Source organism: Ostrea edulis, chromosome 5 (assembly GCF_947568905.1).
Source record: "Ostrea edulis chromosome 5, xbOstEdul1.1, whole genome shotgun sequence".
Lineage (NCBI taxonomy): Eukaryota > Metazoa > Mollusca > Bivalvia > Ostreida > Ostreidae > Ostrea > Ostrea edulis.
In genome coordinates, this window is record NC_079168.1 from 84,595,311 (window position 1) to 84,621,406 (window position 26,096).

The following is a 26,096-nucleotide window of genomic DNA, read 5'->3' on the forward strand; positions in this document are numbered from 1 at the left end:
ATATGTGCATTTTTTGTGGAAATCAAGAGTTCTATACAACATCTGCAGAGGTAAGTACACAGAAATACTTGTCTAAAGTCACTCCCTTAAAATCCATTTATATCAATATGTCTTAAACAGAAGATCGCATATTTTGTTTTTAAAACTCAATGTACACATATTTCTCTTTATAACTTACCCTTGTCAACATTGATTGGAATAGCTCATTTTCTTAATCCTATCGAATTCCTCACACCACTCTGTGAATCTTGCTTTCCAAGCTTTCTCCATATCGTCGTTAGCTAGAGTAAAACAAAGGCTGCTATCAAGTCTTATTTCCAGTGTAAATAGAATGACACATTCTGATTGGCTTTTTGAATAGAATGACACATTCTGATTGGCTTTTTGAATAAAATGACACATTCTGATTGGCTTTTTGAATAGAATGACACATTCTGATTGGCTTTTTGAATAGAATGACACATTCTGATTGGCTTTTTGAATAGAATGACACATTCTGATTGGCTTTCTAAATAGAATGACACATTCTGATTGGCTTTCTAAATAGAATGGCACATTCTGATTGGCTTTTCGGTATGGGGGTAAATAAAGGTTCCACTTGCTGAATGCTTGAATGTCAAGGCTAACGGGCAATAATGTCACCTGCTCATACATAAATACTCAAAATTTGGAACACCTACAAGAGAAAATTCTACTCGAAAGTGAGTAGAAATAAGAGTTTTCATTGAACTAACTTAAAATAATAATAATTTCAATTTTGAAATTCCCAATCAATTTTTGTCTCATGTTGGAGAAATCAATGTTATTATTCACCTCGGAGGCACATGCAAGTTCTATTTCTCCTCGTTTGTTGGACCTCAGCCAATCACAAAGCTCAGAATTATCATATAATAATATCTCTTCAATAAAGTTTTAACAAATATAACTGTTAATTAAAGAGAACCTTTCAAAATACTTAATTAACACAGAAATTATGTGTTATAATCCTTTTTGATAATATGCACCTGGATATCATTGATAACTGCATCTGCAATCAACATTGGAAACACATTTCGAGGAGTCAACCTTTGTTTCATGGAAACTTACTCAACCCTAATATTTTGATGAAAGTGTTGACTGTTAGCAAAGTAATAATATTAATCTTACATTTTGTGTGCACTATGCACAAAATTGTAGTCAGACTTGTGCACTGTGTGTCATAATAATGACTACTATTCTGACATAGTGCATGGAACATCTAATATCATTACATAAATAAAATAGGAGAACATAAACTTGTTATTTAGGCTGTGTATGAATAAATTTATCACTGTATCTAGGACTAAACAGAGATGCGCTGGGATTTATCCCCGATCTCACTGCTATACTTCCTTTAACCTCAGTGTGTACAGTATATATAGTGTGTACAGTGTGTATAATATGTATAGTATGTACAGTATATATAGTATGTACAGTGTGTACAGTATGTAGTGTGTACAGTGTGTATAATATGTATAGTATGTACAGTGTATATATAGTATGTACAGTGTGTACAGTATGTAGTGTGTACAGTGTGTAGTATGTACAGTATGTAGTATGTACAGTATGTAGTGTGTACAATGTGTAGTATGTACATTGTGTAGTGTGTACAGTGTGTAGTGTGTACAGTATGTAGTATGTACAGTGTGTAGTGTATAGTATGTACAGTATGTAGTGTGTACAGTATGTAGTATGTACAGTATGTAGTGTGTACAGTGTGTAGTATGTAGTGTGTACAGTATGTAGTATGTACAGTGTGTACAGTATTATAGTGTGTACAGAATTATAGTATGTACAGTATGTAGTATGTACAGTATGTAGTGTGTATAGTATATAGTATGTAGTGTGTACAGCGTGTACAGTATATAGAGGATGTACAGTATGTAGTATGTACAGTGTGTAGTGTATACAGTGTGTAGTATGTAAAGTGTACAGTGTGTACAGTATGTAGTGTGTACAGTGTATAGTATGTACAGTATGTAGTATGTAGTGTGCACAGTATGTAGTATGTACAGTTTATAGTGTGTACAGTGTGTAGTGTGTAGTATGTACAGTGTACAGTGTGTATAGTGTGTAGTATGTACAGTATGTAATATGTACAGTATGTAGTATGTAGTGTGCACAGTATGTAGTGTGTACAGTTTATAGTGTGTACAGTGTGTAGCGTGTAGTATGTACAGTGTACAGTGTGTATAGTGTGTAGTATGTACAGTATGTAATATGTACAGTATGTACAGTGTGTAGTGAGTACAGTGTGTAGTGTGCACAGTATATAGTGTGTAGTATGTAAAGTGTACAGTGTATAGTGTGTACAGTGAATAGTATGTACAGTATGTAGTGTGTAAAGTATGTACATTGTGTACAGTATGTAGTATGTACAGTGTGTAGTATGTACAGTGTGTAGTATGTACAGTATGTACTGTGTACAGTGTATAGTGTGTACAGTGTATAGTATGTACAGTATGTAGTATGTACAGTTTATAGTGTGTACAGTGTGTAGTGTGTAGTATGTACAGTGTACGGTGTGTATAGTGTGTAGTATGTACAGTATGTAATATGTACAGTATGTACAGTGTGTAGTGAGTACAGTGTGTAGTGTGCACAGTATATAGTGTGTAGTATGTAAAGTGTACAGTGTGTACAGTGAATAGTATGTACAGTATGTAGTGTGTAAAGTATGTACATTGTGTACAGTGTGTAGTATGTACAGTGTGTAGTATGTACAGTATGTACTGTGTACAGTGTATAGTATGTACAGTATGTAGTGTGTACAGTATGTAGTGTGTACAGTGTGTAGTATGTACAGTATGTAGTATGTACAGTGTACAGTATATAGTATGTACAGTGTGTACAGCATATAGTATGTACAGTATGTAGTGTGTACAGCGTGTAGTGTGTAGTATGTACAGTGTACAGCGTGTACTGTGTGTAGTTTCTACAGTGTATAGTGTGTACAGTATGTAATGTGTACAATGTGTGTAGCATGTACAGTGTGTAGTATGTACAGTATGTAGTGTGTATAGTGTGTACAGTATGTAGTGTGTACAGTGTGTAGTATGTACAGTATGTAGTGTGTATAGTATGTACAGTGTGTACAGCATATAGTATGTACAGTATGTAGTGTGTACAGCGTGTAGTGTGTAGTATGTACAGTGTACAGCGTGTACTGTGTGTAGTTTCTACAGTGTATAGTGTGTACAGTATGTAATGTGTACAATGTGTGTAGCATGTACAGTGTGTAGTATGTACAGTATGTAGTGTGTATAGTGTGTACAGTATGTAGTGTGTATAGTGTGTACAGTATGTAGTGTGTATAGTGTGTACAGTATGTAGTGTGTTGTGTGTACATACAGTGACACAATCCAAGGTAAAGCCCATACAGCCTTGGTAAGTCTTAAATAACTAATAATATACAAGGTATATTAGTCATTGTTTTCATTTGTACCACCATAAATACATGTATGTAAATGTCTACAACTTTACCCCGAGTTCTTTGAGGATAATTTTACTCTCCTATAAGGAGTGTTATTACAGTAAAACATGGTTATAATGAAGACGTTTATAACAAAGTCACGCTTACAGTGAAGTGATTTTTATTCCCTGTAGTTTTAAAACATATTATGCACGAATGAAAATTGTTTGTCTCCAGCACCTGGCTATAGGTGTGTTTTATTGCATTGTTTTACTTACTCTGCATCAGTTTCACTTCCACTGTGCTTAGCTTTTCATCTTCATAGTAAGCTTCATAAACTCCTTGATCTTTGTCATAGACTCGAGACAGAATGAGATCCTGGTTGCTATTCATCATATTATTATTATCCAGCTGCACTTGTGCTTTCTTGTTTCCTTCATTACTTAACATCATTTTGTACCAAGTCACCTTTTTTCCATCCAAGGTAAAAGGATAATTATGTGGTAGTGTTGTTGACTGGCCTACACCCACTGTAACAAGATTTATATATGACATATTAAGCCCACAGTAACAAGATTTTCATTATGAAATCATATGTTCATGTAAAGAAGTGGACTTGTAATCTGGAAAATACAGGGCACAAATAAGAGGCCCATCAGACTTGCAGTTTATGCATTATGCAACAGCTTTCAAAAATGTTTTCAGAAACAAAAATCAATATTGTAAATAGTTGGTAATCTGATGTAGACATGATGTAACACGTGTCAGCTGCAATAGAACTGAAACCGAAACATGTTACTGTTATCAGCAGTCCACTACAGTAACCATAGAAACACATTACTGTTATCAGCAATCCAATACAGTAACCATAGAAACACATTACTGTTATCAGCAGTCCAATACAGTAACCATAGAAACACATTACTGTTATCAGCAGTCCACTACAGTAACCATAGAAACACATTACAGTTATCAGCAGTCCAATACAGTAACCATAGAAACACATTACTGTTATCAGCAGTCCACTACAGTAACCATAGAAACACAATACTGTTATCAGCACTCCAATACAGTAACCATAGAAACACATTACTGTTATCAGCAGTCCACTACAGTAACCATAGAAACACATTACAGTTATCAGAAGTCCAATACAGTAACCATAGAAACACATTACTGTTATCAGCAGTCCACTACAGTAACCATAGAAACACAATACTGTTATCAGCACTCCAATACAGTAACCATAGAAACACATTACTGTTATTTAGCACTCCAATACAGTAACCATAGAAACACATTACTGTTATCAGCAGTCCACTACAGTAACCATAGAAACACATTACTGTTATCAGCACTCCACTACAGTAACCATAGAAACACATTACTGTTATCAGCAGTCCACTACAGTAACCATAGAAACACATTACTGTTATCAGCAGTCCACTACAGTAACCATAGAAACACATTACTGTTATCAGCAGTCCACTACAGTAACCATAGAAACACATTACTGTTATCAGCAGTCCACTACAGTAACCATAGAAACACAATACTGTTATCAGCACTCCAATACAGTAACCATAGAAACACATTACTGTTATTTAGCACTCCAATACAGTGACCATAGAAACACAATACTGTTATTTAGCACTCCAATACAGTGACCATAGAAACACAATACTGTTATCAGCAGTCCAATACAGTAACCATAGAAACATGTTACTGTTATCAGCACTCCAATACAGTAACCATAGAAACACATTACTGTTATCAGCACTCCAATACAGTAACCTTAGAAACACATTACTGTTATCAGCACTCCAATACAGTAACCATAGAAACACATTACTGTTATCAGCAGTCCACTACAGTAACCATAGAAACACAATACTGTTATCAGCACTCCAATACAGTAACCATAGAAACACATTACTGTTATTTAGCACTCCAATACAGTGACCATAGAAACACAATACTGTTATCAGCAGTCCACTACAGTAACCATAAAAACATGTTACAGTGGAACCCCGTTATTACGTTCCCCCTTTATTACGTTAGTCCGCATATTACGTTGGAATTTCAAAGCACAAAACCATTTCTTAACAAACCTATATAAAATAGACCTCGTTATTACGTTGTCCTAAAATCCCGGGACTCGGTATTACGTTGTAAAAATTCCGACAAAAACGTAATAAACCCCTAATTATTCAATAGTGATTCTCAAAATAATAAGCCATTCACACCTTGACTGCCTGAGGCAGTCACCACCTAAATTTCCTGGTCTGTTTGGGGATTAGAGACGCTTGACTGATCACGCTTCGATAGATCTAGCGACATCAATACAGGTGAATACCCCGTATAGAAGCCAGTGATAAACAATTAAATAATGTTTATTTAGAAATTGTACTCTATGAAATTTACTTCATTTTTCATATTTTGATAATCAAAGAAATAATTTCTCAACCGCCTGCGTGTTCAGCTCAGCATAGTGTGATTACCTTCGATATTAAAACTCTATTCACGGAAAGCTTTGGTACCAAACAAGAAAGACAAGATTTATCGTAGCAATGTTACAACCGCTTGGGTAACTGCTTGGACATAGGTGATTAAAGGTGTTCAATTAAAAAAATTGTTCGTTGTTTCGACATGCAGCTTGGGTGTTCGTAAATCTCGTCCATACAGACACCAATCTATCGGCCGATTCGTGCACAGCATTTACCTCGGTGAATATTTAAAATCCCTTGATGCGCACGTGATTTTAGTGCCATCATTTAGCGTTATAAATGAAATCTTCGTGCATCATTATATTTTTTTTATGTGGATTGCGCTTAAATTGTTCTCCGTGTTTATCGTTGGTGAGAAGTGTGTAAGTGTTGGGTATCGTGTGCGTTTTGTGTCTATAGTTTTGTTGTTTTTTGGGCGGGATTTTTTTTATTGTGTTGTGAATTGTGTAATTAGAGAACTTAATAAAAACGATGTTTTGTTATTTTTTAAATACGAATGTTGAATACGAACCGGAACGAGTTATTGAGAGAAATTTACATGAACGCATTGTTTTAAAGTTGAACAAAATGGCGGTCCAAACGAATGCAGAAAAAGCAACGTTTATCAAAACATCCTTATGTATCCTACACCGAAATAAAGAAAAGGGATAAGAACATGAAGAATTACGGACATTAAAGATAAGATGTAAATAAAACAAAGTATCATAGTCTTTTAAACAAAGAAACAGTAAAGATATATTCACACACCCCTTCACGGAGTACCAACGGACGATCTACAATTTCCAAATGATATTTTTAACGGATTTAACTGGGAACGTTTATTACGTTGCCCCCGGTATTACGTTATTTTATCGTGACAAAATGGAAAACGTAATAACGGGGTTCCACTGTACTGTTATCAGCAGTCCAATACAGTAACCATAGAAACATGTTACTGTTATCAGCAGTCCACTACAGTAACCATAGAAACACAATACTGTTATCAGCAGTCCACTTCAGTAACCATAGAAACACATTACTACTATCAGCAGTCCACTACAGTAACCATAGAAACACGTTACTGTTATCAGCAGTCCAATACGGTAACCATAGAAACATGTTACTGTTATCAGCAGTCTAACAACAAAGTAACCATAGAAACATGTTACTGTTATCAGCAGTCCACTACAGTAACCATAGAAACACATTACTGTTATCAGCACTCCAATACAGTAACCATAGAAACACATTACTGTTATCAGCAGTCTAACAACAAAGTAACCATAGAAACACGTTACTGTTATCAGCAGTCCACTACAGTAACCATAGAAACATGTTACTGTTATCAGCAGTCCAATACAGTAACCACAGAAACACATTACTGTTATCAGCACTCCAATACAGTGACCATAGAAACACAATACTGTTATCAGCAGTCCACTACAGTAACCATAGAAACATGTTACTGTTATCAGCAGTCCAATAGAGTAACCATAGAAACATGTTACTGTTATCAGCAGTCTAACAATAAAGTAACCATAGAGACACGTTACTGTTATCAGCAGTCCAATACGGTAACCATAGAAACACGTTACTGTTATCAGCAGTCTAAAAAAGTGACCACAGTCCCAGTACTCACCGTCCCTCTTGGTTTTATTGTGCATTGAAGCATTGTAACTCTTCATCAGTCTAGGAATATCCTCATGAGTATACTGGTTATCACTGAAATTACAGATTATTATTATCATTCTAGCATTTTGTGAAATTACAGATAATTATTTTTCATTCTAGCATTATGTGGATTGAAAATGAGGCAAAATAACGAGACTGGGATCAGTTCCAGCATATCTAAAGTTTGGCATCCATTACAGAAATGCAGCCCGTACACATTGTTAATTTTGTTACACAGTATAACCCTTACAAGTTATTGATTTAATTTGCAAGTAGCATATGCAACATACAATCACTTTCTCCTAGTTTTTCAACTTCAGAAAGTTGCCTCCCAAATTTAAGATGTTTTTTTCCCCCTATCTTGTCTGTCTGCATGAAAGTTTTACTTTGGTCAACATTTTGAACTATACAAGATAAAGGTCAATGTCATATATCAAAGTTAACAAATTTGACACAATCAAAGTGTTTCACAAACAAACGCATCTTGTTCAAATAGGTATTTATTTAACTTTGAAACCAGACCAGTTTGTGAAACACTACTGAAGTAATTCTCTGATATTTTACTTTATGATATGGTATGAGGTTATGCTGACTGAAGTCAAACTGTATCCATATCACTACAGCCAAATCTGCACCTATAGTGCCATATGTTAGAGTTGACTTTCCCATGTCGCGGTAAAGTGTGGCGGACACGTAGGAATAATTCTGTCGAGCATCTACCTGCCTGTCTGTCATCATATTTTTTCAGTAATACAGAAAATAAATTTCAGTAATACATCTATGTGTCTGTCTGGAGTCATACGTTTTCAGTAATACATCCATGTGTCTGTTTGAAGTCATACTTTTTGAGTACTAGTAATATAATACATTTGTACATGTATAGTTTCTTAAAACACCAGGCGTAATATTCATAGGCATATGGGTCCGACAAAAGGCCACATTCCCAATTAAAGATTGACTGAATTTTTTCATAAGGCAACTGTCAAATCCTGGTACTTCATCTTGCATGGACCAGTTAGTCGGGGGTGGGGGTGTGTCATTAATGTCTACCTATTGGGGAATGTCAATGTCTACCTATGCTGCACATATCTACCTGCAAAATACACCATCAGCATAAAGATATACTGTGTTCATTTTTGTACAGCTTTATCATAACTTTAAATAAAAATGTTTCAATAAAAGCACAGTTGTCCATAGATTAATCTGTTTGTCTTTACATGTACAGTATAACATGCTTATAATGAACACACTTATAACAAATTCACACATATATTTATATTTGTTGAACAGTACTGACATAAATCAAGGTACAAATAGTTTTTCATGAAAATGAAATGATAAACTCACGATGTTAATGTATAGGGAAACTGTGTTGTATAATTCTACCACAGTTATTGCAAAGATTAAAGGAATGCCACAGCCATTATCCTGTGACATACATTCAGACGTAATAACTCACAGTGAGAGAATTGATACACATCTCACTTGAACTTTCTGTTTAACTGCCAATACAACAATAAAGTTGATAACTGATAATTCAATTTTATAATCACAAAAATTATAATATATGCTGCAAATTTTTTTTTTTTATAAATGACTGAATATCATTTGTCAATTAATACTAATCAATCGAGAGCATTAGTTAATACATGGAGGTGAAATGATATAATCATGGCATATATTACAGCTGTATGTTTTCGCAGATGATTTTACCCCCAACAAATGATGTTACCCATGATGAAAGCATAAGTATATTGTGAAAAGCAAATGCATGTGAAGTATGTTATGATTTTAGAATGGAAAAATTAAGGAATTCCACTTCAACTAATACCTGCTTTTATCAGTGGCATCTCCGATAAACAGCAAACCATTCTCCATGCTTAAGAACACATGCAAAAAACTTGTAAATTTCTTGACAATGTGTAAAATGTGCTTTTTTTTTTTTTATGAATTAAATACATTCTATATAATCTATGCCTGATATTATTTCATCCACATTCCCTTTCAAATAATGCCTGTAAATTGAAAGTTAAACAAATCTAACCTTGATCTTAATAACAGACTTTGACCGTATTCAGCTGAATAGCTCTGAAACTGACCTCTCAAAGGGCTTTAAAAAAAATTAGATGGTACTGACAGAATGAACAAAATTGAAGAAAAAAAACCCTCCAAAAACCAAGATGTATCAACAAAACACTGATATCCCCCCCCCCCCCCCCCCCCCCCACTCCAAGGTCGGGGGGGGGGGGGGGGGGGGGGGGTATCAGAATATTGGTACAAAAAAAGGTCTTGTCATAAAAAATACACATGTGAAATATGAAAGCTCTAGCACTAATCGTTCAAAAGTTATGGGTAAGGTTAAAGTTTTGTGCACACAAAAAAAAAACCCAGACAAAGAGACCAAAATCTATATTTAAAAAAAGAAAAAAAGAATTCTGCAGACTATAAATAAATGGACTGTAAATCTAATTAAAATCAGATCTTTGATCCGCTCCCATACTTCACTACACAAGATATCTAACAGCATCCCATTCTGGGGTCATGTCAGAGTAATGCTTTTGTTAGCCAATGAAATTGATCCCACAAAAACTTTAACTGTTTGCTCAGAAACTTCAAGCTTTTCCTCTGTTGTATATCCGAGCCTTTGTTGTATACAACATCCCGAGATACGACAACATCCCAAGTCTTTGTTGTATACAACATCCCGAGCCTTTGTTGTATACAACATCCCGAGATACGACAATATCCCAAGCCTTTGTTGTATACAACATCCCGAGATACGACAACATCCCAAGCCTTTGTTGTACACAACATCCCAAGCCTTTTTTGTACACAACATCCCGAGATACTACAACATCCCGAGCCTCTGGTTGTATACAACATTCCATCCCTAGGTATTATAGAAGACTGATATCATTCATGCTTTATGGAAAGTAAAGGTCTATTTTCATTAAGGAGAACAAAGATCAAAATGCACTTTTGCAAAGCTGATAATCAAGAAAGGAGTTTCCCCATCAATCACTTTTTATACATTTGTCCAGCAAGAAATGACTTTCTACCTACTAGTAACCACATAGGTAGACCCCTGTGTTTCTGAAAATGTTTACACGAATCGCACTACAAGAGGTCACAAATGGACCTTGCTTTTATAGATAACTCCATTTTCCTGCACCAACACAGCTGGGAATGGTAAGTAAATGCATCATATCTATCTTACCCTCCGTCACACTTTATCAAATATAAAGTAAAACTCCTATTACTTCAAATGTATACATTCAAATGCTGAATGTGCAAAGGTTTGAAACATTTAAATTTCAAAGATAACCATGCTGTGATTGGCTAAATGAATCTAAAGATTATTCATTATCTCAGTCACCAGAAAATTGACCATTAATATAAATTGATTAGATGTTGGTTGTGCAAGTATGCAAGTGGATCTAACATCTAATCTTAATTGTAAAAAGGTTCTCATGCTCATGCAAGTACCGTATATCAAGTTTTTTTCCGCGCATATCTAATTTCCGCTTTGTTCGCAACGATTTCCGAATCACGGAAATTGAATTCGCGTAAATTTGATACAAAGTTTTGTTTTTGTAATAGTTATATAGCATACGTGTAATAGTACGATGAAAGTTCTGTGTTCAGTGTGCAGTGTTTCCCCCTGTATCTGACAAGCGCCAGGTAACAGATAGGGAAGCCTCCATGTTTATTTAATAAAGAACAAGCTAATTAAATGGGCCATGTTCCTTGCTTCAATCAATGTATAAATATACCTGAGCTACTCATATATGTCTCGGCACATGATTTATGGCTGTTTTAAACTGAAAATAATTATCGATAAATATTTTGCATTACAGCTAACAGTGATTTATGTTACTATACCGCCAAAATGTACATATTTCCAATATACTTGAGTGTTAACAAAAGTGCAACATTGGTTTTTGAAAACTGGTATGCAGCTCAGGTATGTGATCAGCTGAGCGCATCTTCCGAAATTGATGAGGTGAAGGTCAATCTATCTCTCACCCGAATGAAGCCACTTGGAGCGAAATGGCTGACAAAACTCTATGATTACATGCAAACAAACCCGAAATCGTCAGAAGTGGGAATATCATCCATATTGATATTTGATTGTAATTGCGACAATAACTCAGAAATTGTGTAAATCGTTTCATTGACTGAATCTTTGCATCAAAAATTAAGAGTTATATGTACAAATGCTGGTTTTCCCCCACAATTCCTTCATAAGTTTAAATAATTGTGAATCAAATTTTTGCTATGACTTTGAAATAGTGAAAATTTGATTCGCGTAAATTTAATATACTGTTTTAGGTTCTGATTCGTGGAAAAAACACGACACGGAAATAACCAGATATACGGTAATTTGGTACCCCCCAAAAAAATATCAAAATTCACCAACAGACATCAATAAAAGAAAGAGTATCAGGATGTTAATCCCAATCAATGGGGGAAAAAATCCTGAGGAGTAAGTCGAGCATAGGGAGCTCTTACGATGGTTTCCTAACAGCACAACTTCCACTGAACAATGACTGGGTTTTTTTCCAGGTGCAGTATGGGTCATGGAGACAGGCGTCAATCTTCACATATTTGTCGCATATAATGACTGGGAACTGCTTAACTGCAGAATCGGTGCTTATATAGAGCATGTCATTCTGCAAAATAGAAAACAATCACTACAGCTAACGTCAGGACGTGTCCAGTGACCTGTAATTCATGCACAACATACGCTGATGTAGGGCCATCAGAAAAAATATCTCATCCACATTTCTAAAGGTGGAGGGGTTGTTGTCGTTTGGATTAAATCAAACATACTGATAAATATTGATAAATGTCAATAAGAACAACAGATTTAAAAATTCATTGATGTTTTCATTATACAGTACACAGAACGTCTAAATCAGATTTAACAGCTGTTGACAGTAAACTCATTCTTTTCAATACCCCTGTCATACGCTAAACTTGCAGAATCATTTAAGAAACGCATATTTATGATTTTTGTTGCACTGACATTTGGCCCCAACATTATTAATTAATATGACTTCAGAAGTCATTAAACATGCTGAGCAAGTTCTCTGACAACCTCATATTTACTTTTCTGAATAATCTAACATCAGATTTTCAGTTCCTGTCACTTGCGTATCATTGAGAATATCTTCACATATCTCAATATTAATCCTATTTACTGTGACCCATTTTAAAATATTTTTAACAAGGTCCCTCTCATTTGTTGAAACACTACAACAGAGTATAACTTCAGCCACTTCTTGAATGATTATCATCTATGTAAATTAGATGTTTGTAAATTGCAACAAATTGTCCATCTACAAAAGTGTCTTAGAGAAATGATTTCTAAAATCTAAAGTTCTATATTGAACCGGTACATCTAGCATTTTTCTGGGAGAAAAAAAACAACAAAAAACAGACTACGAGTTTAAAGAAAAGAAAAACTGGCCTAAAGACTATAAACTGAGAATAGACTTCAGTCAAAATCTTGATTACTTGTATCTATGATTTACCTTGCACAGATATTTAAAAAACTGCTAGTTCATTAAAAAAATAAAATGTAAATATGAACTGAAAATTATATTTCTTTATGAAAATTACTTCAAAAGTTATTTAGACTTTAGTGTATTCTCTGGTCTGGAGGCCTGATCAGGCTGGGGTGATTTTGATGCATCAAGCAGAGTACATGAAACAAATGAATTTTTATTGTTGGCCTAGAGAGCACGTGTATAATTATGTACACATGTATATTATTCTATCAGTATCACTTTTATGATCTTCATGATTTTTTTTATAAAAGTTAATTAAACTGGAAACTAAAATGAATTAATTACTTACTTCAATAAAATATAATTGCATAAATAAAACTCATCCACAGCATTGCCCTACAGACAATAACTACAGAAGGATCACTTTTACAGTCAACCCAGACTGTGAATCTTGTTCAAATAAATTTCAAGGAACTTATTGCAAGCATTGCCTCCCTTTAGGCTTTTAGATATCATTCACGCAAGGTTTATGGAAGTTATCATCACCTATTTAAAAACTACACATTTTTTATCTAAGATTAAATATCTTAAAAACTAGGCCAGTGTGCTAGATGTGAACAGAACATTGGTACAGAAAAAATGAAAACAGACAGACAGACAGATATGGAACAGTCATACATTCTCACATCATCACATAATATGATATTCCCTCTAACTCAGTTGGAAATAAATATTACAATCATCAATTCAATAATTGAATTTTGTTTTTAAATATTTAAATAAATCTTATTCCAAATAAAGTATGCATTTCTAAAGACATTTTACGAGCATCTTAGTGACCACACATCATCAGAAACCTGATGGTCAGGCTTTAACTCCAACAGTATGAGGAGTGATGACAATCTTTCTTATATCTTAGAATTTTAGATTTTGTATCATATTTTATCTACAGTATCTTACGAAAAATTTCATGTCCCAGATGACTTCTGATTTGGGTAGTGGTGAGAACACAGTAGATAAGGCATGCTTCTTTCCATTGCTCCAGGAGTGAATTTTGTACACTTCTCCAGTGTCTAAAAAAACAGAAGAAGAAAAAATGTCTTTTTACAAAACACTCTGAAAACTCAACACTTATATGAACGGTAGATTTTCAATTTACAAAACATTTATTTATGCCCACTGATTTTAATAAATGTACAGTGGAACCCTGTTATTACGTTTTCCATTTTGTCATGATAAAATAATGTAATACTGGGGTCAACGCAATAAACGTTGCCAGTGAAATCCGTTAAAAATATCATTTGGAAACTTTATATCTTCCATTGATACTCCTTGAAGGGGTGTGTGAATATATCTTTGCTGTTTCTTTGTTTAATGCCTCGTTCACACGGATGCGCATTAAATTTGACTTCGCATTAAATTTGATACGAAGCAAAATAATGCGCATTAAATTAATTCGAATTAAATAGCGTTCACACGGCGGTAATATTTAATGCGAAGTAAACTAATGCGCATTAAATTCGTATGCATCTGCAGCATCTCTAAATTAAAGGGTGCGGGAAATGAATTAAAGGATTGACTATATTATTATTTTTATAGATATTTTAAAAAGAATTTAAAAAAAAACCAACAACCTCGGAACGTCCCTTTCACCATTCCGCTGACTACTGTTGTGACGTAATTTTTAATTACTAATACGTATTATAAGTCTACTATGACGTCATATAGTATAAAAAGAATTTAACAATGAGCGGCATATTTGTTAATGTAAAATAAGAGAGTATTACATGTATCACTATTTTAAAACATTTTTGTTTTATTTAAAAGCAATTCCTTCCTTATATATTGCAGAGCACAGATTTACGTCTGACATTAGCTAATGACATGCTGTTTGTACATGTTTTTTAGTGAATATTATCATTTTGATTAGTTTTTCGCACAAATCTAACATTAATATATATAGCTGACCACGGGTATGATGCATGTGACCCAAATATACCATTACGCATGCGTGTACATTTAATTCGAATTAGCTTCGCTTTGCGTTCACACGGAGCTAATGCGAAGTAAATTTAATTCGCATTAAATCCCGACGTAAATTTTAATTCGAAGTAAACTAATGCGCATTAAAATCTCCGTGTGAACGCGGTTCAGATTTAATTCGCATTAACTTACGTTTAATGCGAATTAAATTCTTCGTGTGAACGAGGCATAAAAGACTATGATACTTTTCTTTATTTACATCTTATCTTTAATGTCCATAATTCTTCATGTTCTCATCCCTTTTCTTTATTTCTGGTGTAGGATACATAAGGATGTTTTGATAAACGTTGTATTGATGTCACTAGATCTATCAAAGCGTTACCAGTCAAGCGTCTCTAATCCCCTAACAGACCAGGAAATTTATGTGGTGACTGCCTGGGATGGTTAAGGTGTGAATGGTTGATTATCTTGAGAATAACTATTGAATAATTAGAGGTTTATTACATTTTTGTCAGAATTTTTACAACGTAATACCGAGTCCCGGCATCTTGGGACAACGTAATAACGAGGTCTATTTTGTATAGATTTGTTAAGAAATGGTTTTGTGCTTTGAAATTCAAACGTAATATGCGGACTAACGTAATAAAAGGGGAACGTTATAACAGGGTTCCACTGTACTAACAAATCCACAGCAACATCTCATGCCTACTGATCTTACTAAATGTACTAACAAATCCACAGACAAACTAAAGCGCCATCTCATGCCTACTGATCTTACTAAATGTACTAACAAATCCACAAACTAAAGAGCCATCTCATGCCTACTGATCTTACTAAATGTACTAACAAATCCACAGACAAACTAAAGAGCCATCTCATGCCTACTGATCTTACTAAATGTACTAACAAATCCACAGACAAACTAAAGAGCCATCTCATGCCTACTGATCTTACTAAATGTACTAACAAATCCACAAACTAAAGAGCCATCTCATGCCTACTGATCTTACTAAATGTACTAACAAATCCATAGCAACATCTCATGCCTACTGATCTTACTAAATGTACTAACAAATCCACAGACAAACTAAAGAGCCATCTCATGCCTACTGATCTTACTAAATGTACTAACAAATCCACAGACAAACTAAAGAGCCATCTCATGCCTACTGATCTTACTAAATGTACTAACAAATCCACAGACAAACTAAAGAGCCATCTCATGCCTACTGATCTTACTAAATGTACTAACAAATCCACAAACTAAAGAGCCATCTCATGCCTACTGATCTTACTAAATGTACTAACAAATCCACAGACAAACTAGAGAGCCATCTCATGCCTACTGATCTTACTAAATGTACTAACAAATCCACAGACAAACTAAAGAGGCATCCCCGCAGATTCAATCTGTTTTATGGTTGACAAGAACTTACTGGAAGCTGCATACAGAATGAGGGATCCTCCCTGTCGACTGCGCTCCTTGTCCACCTGTAGAACGTGCATCTGAATGCCGTTCACAAAGACGAGCGGTTTACCTCCATTCTGCTGCACTGGGGAGTCCTTAAGGGGGTATTCCATCATGAAATTTTCTTCTACATCCTTCAGGCTCTTTGAGTCATCAATGCACTGTATCAAAGTGTTAAACATAGTGTGTTGATAACCTCATGTGTTTGAGCACATATAGGACAGTCCGACACGTACAATACTATGAGGGAGGTTAAACAAAACATTACTCAACATTTATGGACAATCAATTTTTGATGTCAAGTCATGAACTAGAGTGAACGTGAAAGAAACCAAACATAACAAGAAATCCACATGCCACCAGGTCATACGCAACATTTCTCAATAATGGTAATTTTTCGTGACATTTCTGCTTCAATTTACCTGCATCCTATCTTGTTCCTTCAGAAAAACTTATATATTACCAGGTTTGTTTTAGAGTAAACATATTTTGATAGGTTTTGGTTGTGGCAAGTAAAAACGTAACATCAACGCACACAAGGGGAGAAAAATCTTTGGACCCATCAGAGATCCAACCTGTGACCCTTGCATTACGAGTGAGGTGATAAATAGCATTAAAGATGTTATCTAAACGTTTTACACATATAAACTATATATACCAAGTTTGCCCCGCCATGGAGTCAAAACCTCTACCCCGGGGATCATGAAATTTACAATTTGGTAGAGACCTTCTTGCTCTACATCACTGTGCATTTAGTTTTCCTTACAGATGTGCAGTTGTAGAAACGATTTTTGAAAATTTGTCAATATTTGCCCCGGCCCAAAGGCCCACGGGTACAGGAGTCCTGAAATTTACAATTATTGTCCCCCTTGTCCTCAAGATGCTTCATACTGAATTTGAAAAGAATTGGAATGAAGAAGTAAAAAATGTTCAATTGTTAACACATTATGTACAATGCACGCTAATTATTAATTTTAAATTAAACAGACTTCAACACCTTTTTCCCAGGATGCTTTGTGTCAAGTCTGGTTGCAATTGGCTTACAGTTCTTCAGAAGAATTTGAAAAGTTACAGGCAGACATATGACAAACATTGATCAGAAAAGCTCAGTTGAGCTTCAATCTCCAAAAGTTTGGTTCAGCTTAAACTGTTATGGTTGGAACAAAAATCCAGCCTGTGGTGTGTTTCACCAATCAAGAGCTTTACCTGTGACGAAATCTAGCCTGATGCCCAGGCTTTACCAATATAAGTCACTTAATACCAACATTCTGACCCGGATGGATATCACCTGAATTGATCCACATTCTTGCATTTATATCCAGATGTTTCTCAAAATCTGATCAATTCTGACCACCTACCCTTAATTACAACTTAAGAGATCATGCAAACAACCAAGCAGATCCGAGTGAAAACATAACCTTCTGATACAGGTCATGGTAGTAACTAACCTTGCCTGGGTCACTGTCCTTGGGAATCTTGCTTGCGGGTAGGGGGGTCCAGATGGAGGTGGGAGTCTCCCTAAATTTGTATACTTTATCAGCAAACCTGTCCTTCACCGAACTTACTGTGAAGGCACAGATAGCAGAGCCTGAAGATCCATTACTGAAACGTAGAAATTACCACTGTACACACAGGTAAGAACATTATATATTTACTTTAAAACATACCCCACAAGTCATCGTTGTTAAACTGTGTTAATCAACTAAAGTTTAAGGACAGGAAGGGCACTGATCATGCGATTGAAGTGCTATTTTAGAAACTTTTTTGAAATAGTGGCTGCCATTGTTTTACTACAGCTCTATGACATCATAGCCTACTAACCTATGTTATGTCTTGAAGTTATGACGTTTTAGCTGCTTGTACATTGTAAGGCTCGAAAGCCCAAGCAAATGAAATATTGCTGGGGCATGATTTTGGAGATTTTTCTCTTTTGAAACATTGAAAAAAATTTATTCAGAATAAATTTGATTTCTGTAGTAATTTGGATTTTTTAAAATATTGATAAGCATTATATATATATATATATATATATATATATATATATATTATATTATATATATATATATATATATATATATATATTATATATATATATATATATATATATATATATATATAAAGCACTAAATAATCACAACTAGGTACTGAAAATTTTCGACCCAGCCCGGGGTCAAACCAGCGACCTGCGGCACCCACCGCCTAGCAAGATTGTCAAACCAGTGCGTAAGTCCACTCGGCCACAACGACTTCCCTAAAAAGGAAGTTTTGTTATGCTTCTAAAGCGCTACTTATACACACTGATGCAATCTCACACAGTCGCTGTGTCATTCAGTGTTTAAGACATTTTATAAGGAGAGTGGATCATATATATATGATGATAAAAGCAGTTATAGTAGTGCATGATACCCAAGTTAATGATACCATACCGGTAGTCTAACATTGAGGTTCACTTGAGTACTTCATATTCCCAAGAAGTATTAAGTCCATAAAAATAGTTCCATTGATGTGTTTAAAAAAAATTCATTGACATGTTTTCTCATAAAATCAGATAAATGTGTCTGTAATACTAGTGAAAATGGGGTTTAACACATATAAATTTTTATGTATTATTGATTATATTTTTGTCTAGACCACAAAATCTGAAAACATACTTTAATTCTTGTAAAAGTATCCACTTTCTAAATTGTGTAAGAATTTCAGACTGAAACTAGGAAGAATTGTTTTATCACACTAAAACTAATGTCTCCCCTTCCATTTTCCATAGTTTTTTAAAGGAATTTTCAAGGGATCATCTCTTAAGTGGAAAATCAAGACTTATGGTACATGACAGTCACCTATATGTATATGAACTTCAAACAAGGAACAGTGTTGTGAACATATGATAGTAAATTAAACTTGCCAACATACCAAATATCAAAGGCCTATGTGAAAAGACAAACAGTTATGATATGGACAAAAAAATTGCTCTAAAAATTCTATTATTTGACCTTTACATAAAAGGTCAAGGTCAAAGGTCAGCAAAAAATGGCACATGACACACTGTCTTATCATGGTATACCCACATACCAAATATCAAAGGCCTAGCCCAAAAGATTTTCAGGGAAGACAACCCTTGCATGTCCACAACTCCCTCCAATGACCAGAACCTTAGCATCACTTGGGCATATTTGCAATGAGGGTCCCCAATACTAAGATTTAACCGAGTATGAGAAAAATTGTAGACAAATAATTTTTTTCATGCCACTGACTGTCCTGCCTAGCCTTAATAACTAGGCAGTATTTCCAGTGTAATGAACCCCTTGTTCATACATCAGAAGTTGATACGACATTGCTAGATGTATATCTACAGTTTACTTGGCTACTTACACGGAGGAGATGAATAATCCATAGAAAGTGTTGTTTACAAGTTGCACATCCTCTGGAAAATCAATTTCAATACTTCTCAATTTACGTATACTAGAATTGAACAATTTTGAGTAATTTTCTTTCTTGGTGATTTAATTCAAACATAACATAAACTTCAGTGATCTTCCAATTTCATTATGATGCATGTAGTTATAATAAACAACTTGAATATTTACAAATACGTAATATAATTTTAAACATGAAACAAAATAAAAAATTTCAATAAAAAAACTTTGTGTACCATAACATCACAACATGCGCAAGACTTACGAATTTCATCAAAGTAAAATGGGAATGAGCCTGGAAGAGAGCAGTTCAGCCTGGCTTTCTGATAGGTCGTCCATTTGTTGACCAGCAAACTGCTACCACCAAGGTCTTTCTACAATTTAAATATCATCATCAAAAATCAACACAACTGTCATTTCTACACCCATCACCACAATCATTGCAGATACATATACCAAAAGATGTTTCATGTACCTTGCAAACTCTTGCTACCCTGGACACCGTCTTCTTCATAAAATCTGAGTACTCCAGAGCAATTTCTCGGAAGAAGAAGTAAACGTCTTCATCAACATCGAACGAAGCAACAAACTGGGGCTCTGAAAGTGTCAGTAACACAGATTATAAAGTGTCAGTAACATAGATATAAAGTGTCAGTAACACAGATTATAAAGTGTCAGTAATAGAGATTATAAAGTGTCAGTACTACAGATTATAAAGTGTCAGTAACACAGATTATAAAGTGTCAGTAATACAGATTATAAAGTGTCAGTAATACAGATTATAAAGTGTCAGTAACACAGATTATAAAGTGTCAGTAACACAGATTATAAAGTGTCAGTAACACAGATTATAAAGTGTCAGTAATACAGATTATAAAGTGTCAGTAATACAGATTATAAAGTGTCAGTAACACAGATTATAAAGTGTCAGTAACACAGATTATAGTCAATGATACAGATTACAAAGTGTCAGTAATACAGATTATAAAGTGTCAGTAATACAGATTATAAAGTGTCAGTAACACATATTATAAAGTGTCAGTAACACAGATTATAAAGTGTCAGTAATACAGATTATAGTCAGTGATACAGATTATAAAGTGTCAGTAATACAGATTATAAAGTGTCAGTAATACAGATTATAAAGTGTCAGTAACACAGATTATAAAGTGTCAGTAATACAGATATAAAGTGTCAGTGACACAGATTATAGTCAGTGATACAGATTATAAAGTGTCAGTAACACAGATTATAAAGTGTCAGTAACACAGATTATAAAGTGTCAGTAACACAGATTATAAAGTGTCAGTAACACAGATTATAAAGTGTCAGTAACATAAGTGTCAGTAATAGAGATTATAAAGTGTCAGTAATACAGATTATAAAGTGTCAGTAACACAGATTATAAAGTGTCAGTAATACAGATTATAAAGTGTCAGTAACATAGATTATAAAGTGTCAGTAACACAGATTATAAAGTGTCAGTAACACAGATTATAAAGTGTCAGTAACACAGATTATAAAGAGTCAGTAATAGAGATTATAAAGTGTCAGTAATACAGATTATTAAGTGTCAGTAACACAGATTATAAAGTGTCAGTAACATAGATTATAAAGTGTCAGTAACACAGATTATAAAGTGTCAGTACTACAGATTATAAAGTGTCAGTACTACAGATTATAAAGTGTCAGTAACACAGATTATTAAGTGTCAGTAACACAGATTATAAAGTGTCAGTAACACAGATTATAAAGTGTCAGTACTACAGATTATAAAGTGTCAGTAACACAGATTATAAAGTGTCAGTAATACAAATTATAAAGTGTCAGTAATACAGATTATAATTGCTACATCTTTACAGGTTTTTACTGTATAGCAGGTTTTTCCCGCAGGGTTATAATTTTGGCTTACTTCAGCGGTTAGATATCTTTCTGCCAAAATTTCACTCGCTAAATATGCACCCAATTGTGACATCAGTATTTGAAAGAGAGACAACTCTTCCCTGTCCGCCAAAATTTATTCCGCTAAAATTATTAGCATACCTTCAAGCCAGCAAATCCCCAAATTTTAAACCCACAGAATAAACCCACTATACGGTATGTTAAGTAGAAAGGTCTATGCATTCATTGAGAAATATAATACACAGACAAGACATTGGTAAATGTTAATATTGTGAAAAGAAAATTTTTGAGAATTAAGAGCAAATGTCTGTTGGTTTCACAACAGCACAGGGCTCGAAATTAACGAGAAATAGCGAGTAACAATAGTGGACGCTCAAAAATCTTAGCGAGTGGTGATTTACAAACCATGATCGTATTGTATCCGTTTTATACGGTGATGCGCTATTCGCTTTTCTTAAACTTGCACACTGAATCATAAAAACGCTTACATGAACGACCGAATTCATCAACCGTTTCTATCCGGATTTTTCTTTTATAATTTTTTAAGAAATTCAGAGTCAAACAAATGCTTCAGAGGTCAAACATCGCACATCGCATTATGATGAAAAATATAGACATGTGCCACGAGTCCTGTTCATCAATATGGGTGATTAAATTGAATTCCTAGTATGAGACTTTTGTTATTCATTTATCTAAAAAAAATCAGAGTGTATGTTTTACCAAGTCTTCCGGTAGTTATTTTTATCAGAATCATGAGAATGTCCTATCTAAATTAATTTATTGTCATATTGAGGTCGGGTTGTAGTGATGACACGAGTGCATTGCTCACCGTGAAGACGATTCTCAAAAAAGTTCATGGGGCTCGTGATCGTGCTGCTTATAAAACCATGAGTCTGGGATTCTCTTTGAAAAATCAGGTTGTGGATTAGCGGTGCGATAATCAACAGACCAAAACATTGCACCATAAGACTTACGTAACTTAGTGTCTTGTTCAAACGGTGCCTGTTGACCCACTAGGCTCAGTAATGATGGGGAAAATCATTGATTAAAAAAAAAAAACATAAAAAAAGAGCACTGTTTCATTATTTTCATTTTAGCTTGTAGGTTTTCATTTTAGCCTGTGGATTTTTTACCCACAGTCTAAAATTAGCCTGTGGTGGAAAAAGCTAATTTCGACCCCTGCAGCATCTAGAAAACTGCCCTCTGACCAGTGTCGGCCTGGCTTCTACTAAAGAATACCAGTATCATACAACTCATGAGTGGTCGTCTTGATAATCTAACTATCTTATACTTGGTCTTTCAATCACTTTGACCTTGTGCAAATGACCTTGGGTAAGATACATTATACACAATCAACAAGTATGATCCTCAACTTTCAAAACAATCATCAATATCATATTTAAAATCAATAGCATACCCACTGGGTGTGACACTGCTATAAAATTTCAAATTACTGCATAACTGAAGCATGCAATTGTGTTATTACATGCACATAAAATGTGAAGTAACTGCTAAATTTGATATAACAAATCAGTTCATAGAATGTATTAAAACTATAGGGAATGAAAATCACATGGCTGTAAGTGTGACTTCATAGAATGTATTAAAACTATAGGGAATGAAAATCACATGGCTGTAAGTGTGACTTCATAGAATGTATTAAAACTAAAGGGAATGAAAATCACATGGCTGTAAGTGTGACTTCATAGAATGTATTAAAACTATAGGGAATGAAAATCACATGGCTGTAAATGTGACTTCATTTACTGTGACCAATTCTTGCTGAAACAAGTGAGTTTTTATGGGACAGGTTGACCAGCTCTTGAAGGATAAAGAACCTTCAATAGCAAGAGGCCCATGGGCCACATCACTCACCTGAGTCACCTTGGCTCTTATTTAAAGATTTTTCCTTTATATTCGCACGTAAAACTTTGATCCCTATTGTGGCCCAAACCTACTCCGGGGGGGGGGGGGGGGGGGGGGGGGGGGGCATGATTTTTTTCAAAATTGAATCTGGACTATGTCACAAAGCTTTCATGTGAATGTAAACTTTTCTGGCCCAGTGATTTTTCAGAAGATTTTTAAAGATTTTCCCTATATATTTGTATGTAAAACTTTGATCCCCTATTGTCGCCTCATCTTATCCCCAGGGGCCATGATTTTAATAAACTTGAATCTGCGCTATGTCAGAAAGCTTTCATGTCAATTCCAACTTTCCTGGCCCAGTAGTTTTTGAGATGATTTTTAAAGATTTTTCCTATATATTTCTATGTTAAACTTTGATCCCCTATTGTGGCCCCATCCTATCCTCAGGGGCCATGATTTTAACAGACTTCAATCTGCACTATGTTAGGAAGCTTTCAAGCAAATTTCCACTTTCTTGGCCCAGTAGCAGTGAAAGCGAAATGTCGTCGGACCGACAGACATGTCCGGTAATTTGACTCTCGGTCCGGTAAACTTCGTTATATTTTCGGTCCAAATGTCCGGTGACTTTCCAGCAACGGTTTCGAAAACTACGCAGCATTTTCCCCCCTTATATAACTGGTACCGATAAACGGTACCATTTCCAATGCCAAAAGCTGTTGATTTTTCCCAATTTTGAGACTAAAAATTCCCAATTCACTTGCCGAAAAATAGACTGCTGAAATCGTAATTTTCTTCGTCTGAAACGTTTTACGAGTTAAATAAAATGTTCCCTTCCGGTATTAAATCGAAAGTACAGATCATGGCAGTGAGTTTTGTACGATGATTCCTTATGTTTCACAACAACAAATATTACCGTAAAAAAGTTTGTAAAGAGATGAATACTTCCTGTTTTGTTGTATTTTTTCTTTTCTTTTAGCTGAAATCATTTGCCTATACATTGGTAGAAAATTCTCAATTTGTTCGATTTTGACACTATTTTTCCCAATTGAATGGGTACCAGTACCAGTCGGTAGAGAAAAAAATTGCTGCTACGTTTCGACTTCCAGTTCCATTTATATAAAAAAAAAGCATACAAAAACGGCAACATGTTCCAATTAAAATGGAACAGTAATGCAGTCCACGGTAAACCTTTAAAACGAAAATCCAATGACCAGGAGGTTCAAAGTCTTTCATGTTTTAATATAAAAATAATACTACTTTTTTTCGGTCTGGTAAAATGTGATTCGGTCCGGTAATGTTCCTGTGTTTACCAGACCGAATGTCCTGTAAAACATTTCAACATTTCGCGATCACTGCAGTAGTTTTGGCGAAGAAATTTTCCCTATACAGCTTACTCCACTTATATTGAAGTCGCTTATTTTGAAATATCGCTTATTTTGAAGTAAAACAAAATCCCCAGTCTCAGTCTCTTATGTTCTTTGCTTTAAAATTGAAATCGCTTATATTGAAATATCACTTATTTTGAAATCAATTATTGGTCCCCTGAGTAGATAATGTATTGTTTTTATAACAGCTATATTGAAGTCACCTGTGATGGTAGTTGTCCAAGTTGGTGGCCTCATAATTACACAAGTAGGTGTCAGTTAATTGGGTTCCCATGAATTACTTTTCATTGCATGTTTTTATAGGAATAAAATAACAGTGGGGTATAATCACTCTTTAACAGCTTGATGACAGGATCTTTTGTAAAATTTGACTTCCCCACAAAAAAGGAAAACTTTATCATTGGACACCAAATACAAATTAATAACTGCAATAAATATAAGAATTTGAAGTCAAAATCTGAAATGAGAATTTTGCTCAACCCCAGTAATTTCAAACACCTTACCGCTATCAAAGTGCATTAAAAAGTTTTTGCAAGACTGGGTACACATTAAAATCTCCAAATATGTAAAGTCTATAACATCTGACGCGGACAACGACAATGTCTTTACAAACAACATGATGCCACTTGCTTATGTTAGTGAATTTTATTTTTTTAAAAATGGTTCTGAAATTCTGGTGTTAGACATGCATGTACATGTATGTCAAATGTTTTCACGGCAATCGTCTCCAGGGAAGAGCTTACTTCCGATATTATAGACATGTACATACTGCAAGGGAAATCTCTGCGATGAGAGCAAACATGAAATTCCAGATGAAAATGTGACGTACAATCAACCTCGAAATTGTATGTGTAAATTTAATAATAATAATAAAAAAGATTATGAACAGAAGCTACCTAAAGTAGACGACGAAATTTTTGTAGACATCGGAAATTGAAATATTAATTCTTGGTGCAGCTCAATAAGAAACAAAAATTAACTA

General features: G+C 34.6%; 1 protein-coding gene across 23 annotated transcripts in view; it reads right to left on the reverse strand.

Annotated features, from left to right (window-relative positions):
• LOC125651604 (semaphorin-2A-like) overlaps nt 1-26,096 on the reverse strand; it is an 86,691-nt gene that overhangs the window by 3,138 nt on the left and 57,457 nt on the right. For 13 of the 23 annotated variants that reach the window (XM_056166558.1, XM_056166555.1, XM_056166554.1 and 10 more), the window contains 11 exons: nt 20,437-20,558; nt 20,227-20,335; nt 19,918-19,969; nt 18,000-18,153; nt 16,520-16,712; nt 14,061-14,173; nt 12,100-12,260; nt 9,419-9,466; nt 7,556-7,638; nt 3,709-3,960; nt 179-281 (listed from right to left, as the gene is read on the reverse strand). In XM_056166558.1, the coding sequence (XP_056022533.1) occupies nt 184-281; nt 3,709-3,960; nt 7,556-7,638; nt 9,419-9,466; nt 12,100-12,260; nt 14,061-14,173; nt 16,520-16,712; nt 18,000-18,153; nt 19,918-19,969; nt 20,227-20,335; nt 20,437-20,558 (1,385 nt within the window). In that variant the 3' untranslated portion in view covers nt 179-183. The remainder of the gene's footprint in view (nt 1-178; nt 282-3,708; nt 3,961-7,555; nt 7,639-9,418; nt 9,467-12,099; nt 12,261-14,060; nt 14,174-16,519; nt 16,713-17,999; nt 18,154-19,917; nt 19,970-20,226; nt 20,336-20,436; nt 20,559-26,096) is intronic. The other 10 variants (XM_056166559.1, XM_056166564.1, XM_056166567.1 and 7 more) reach the window with 1 other exon arrangement.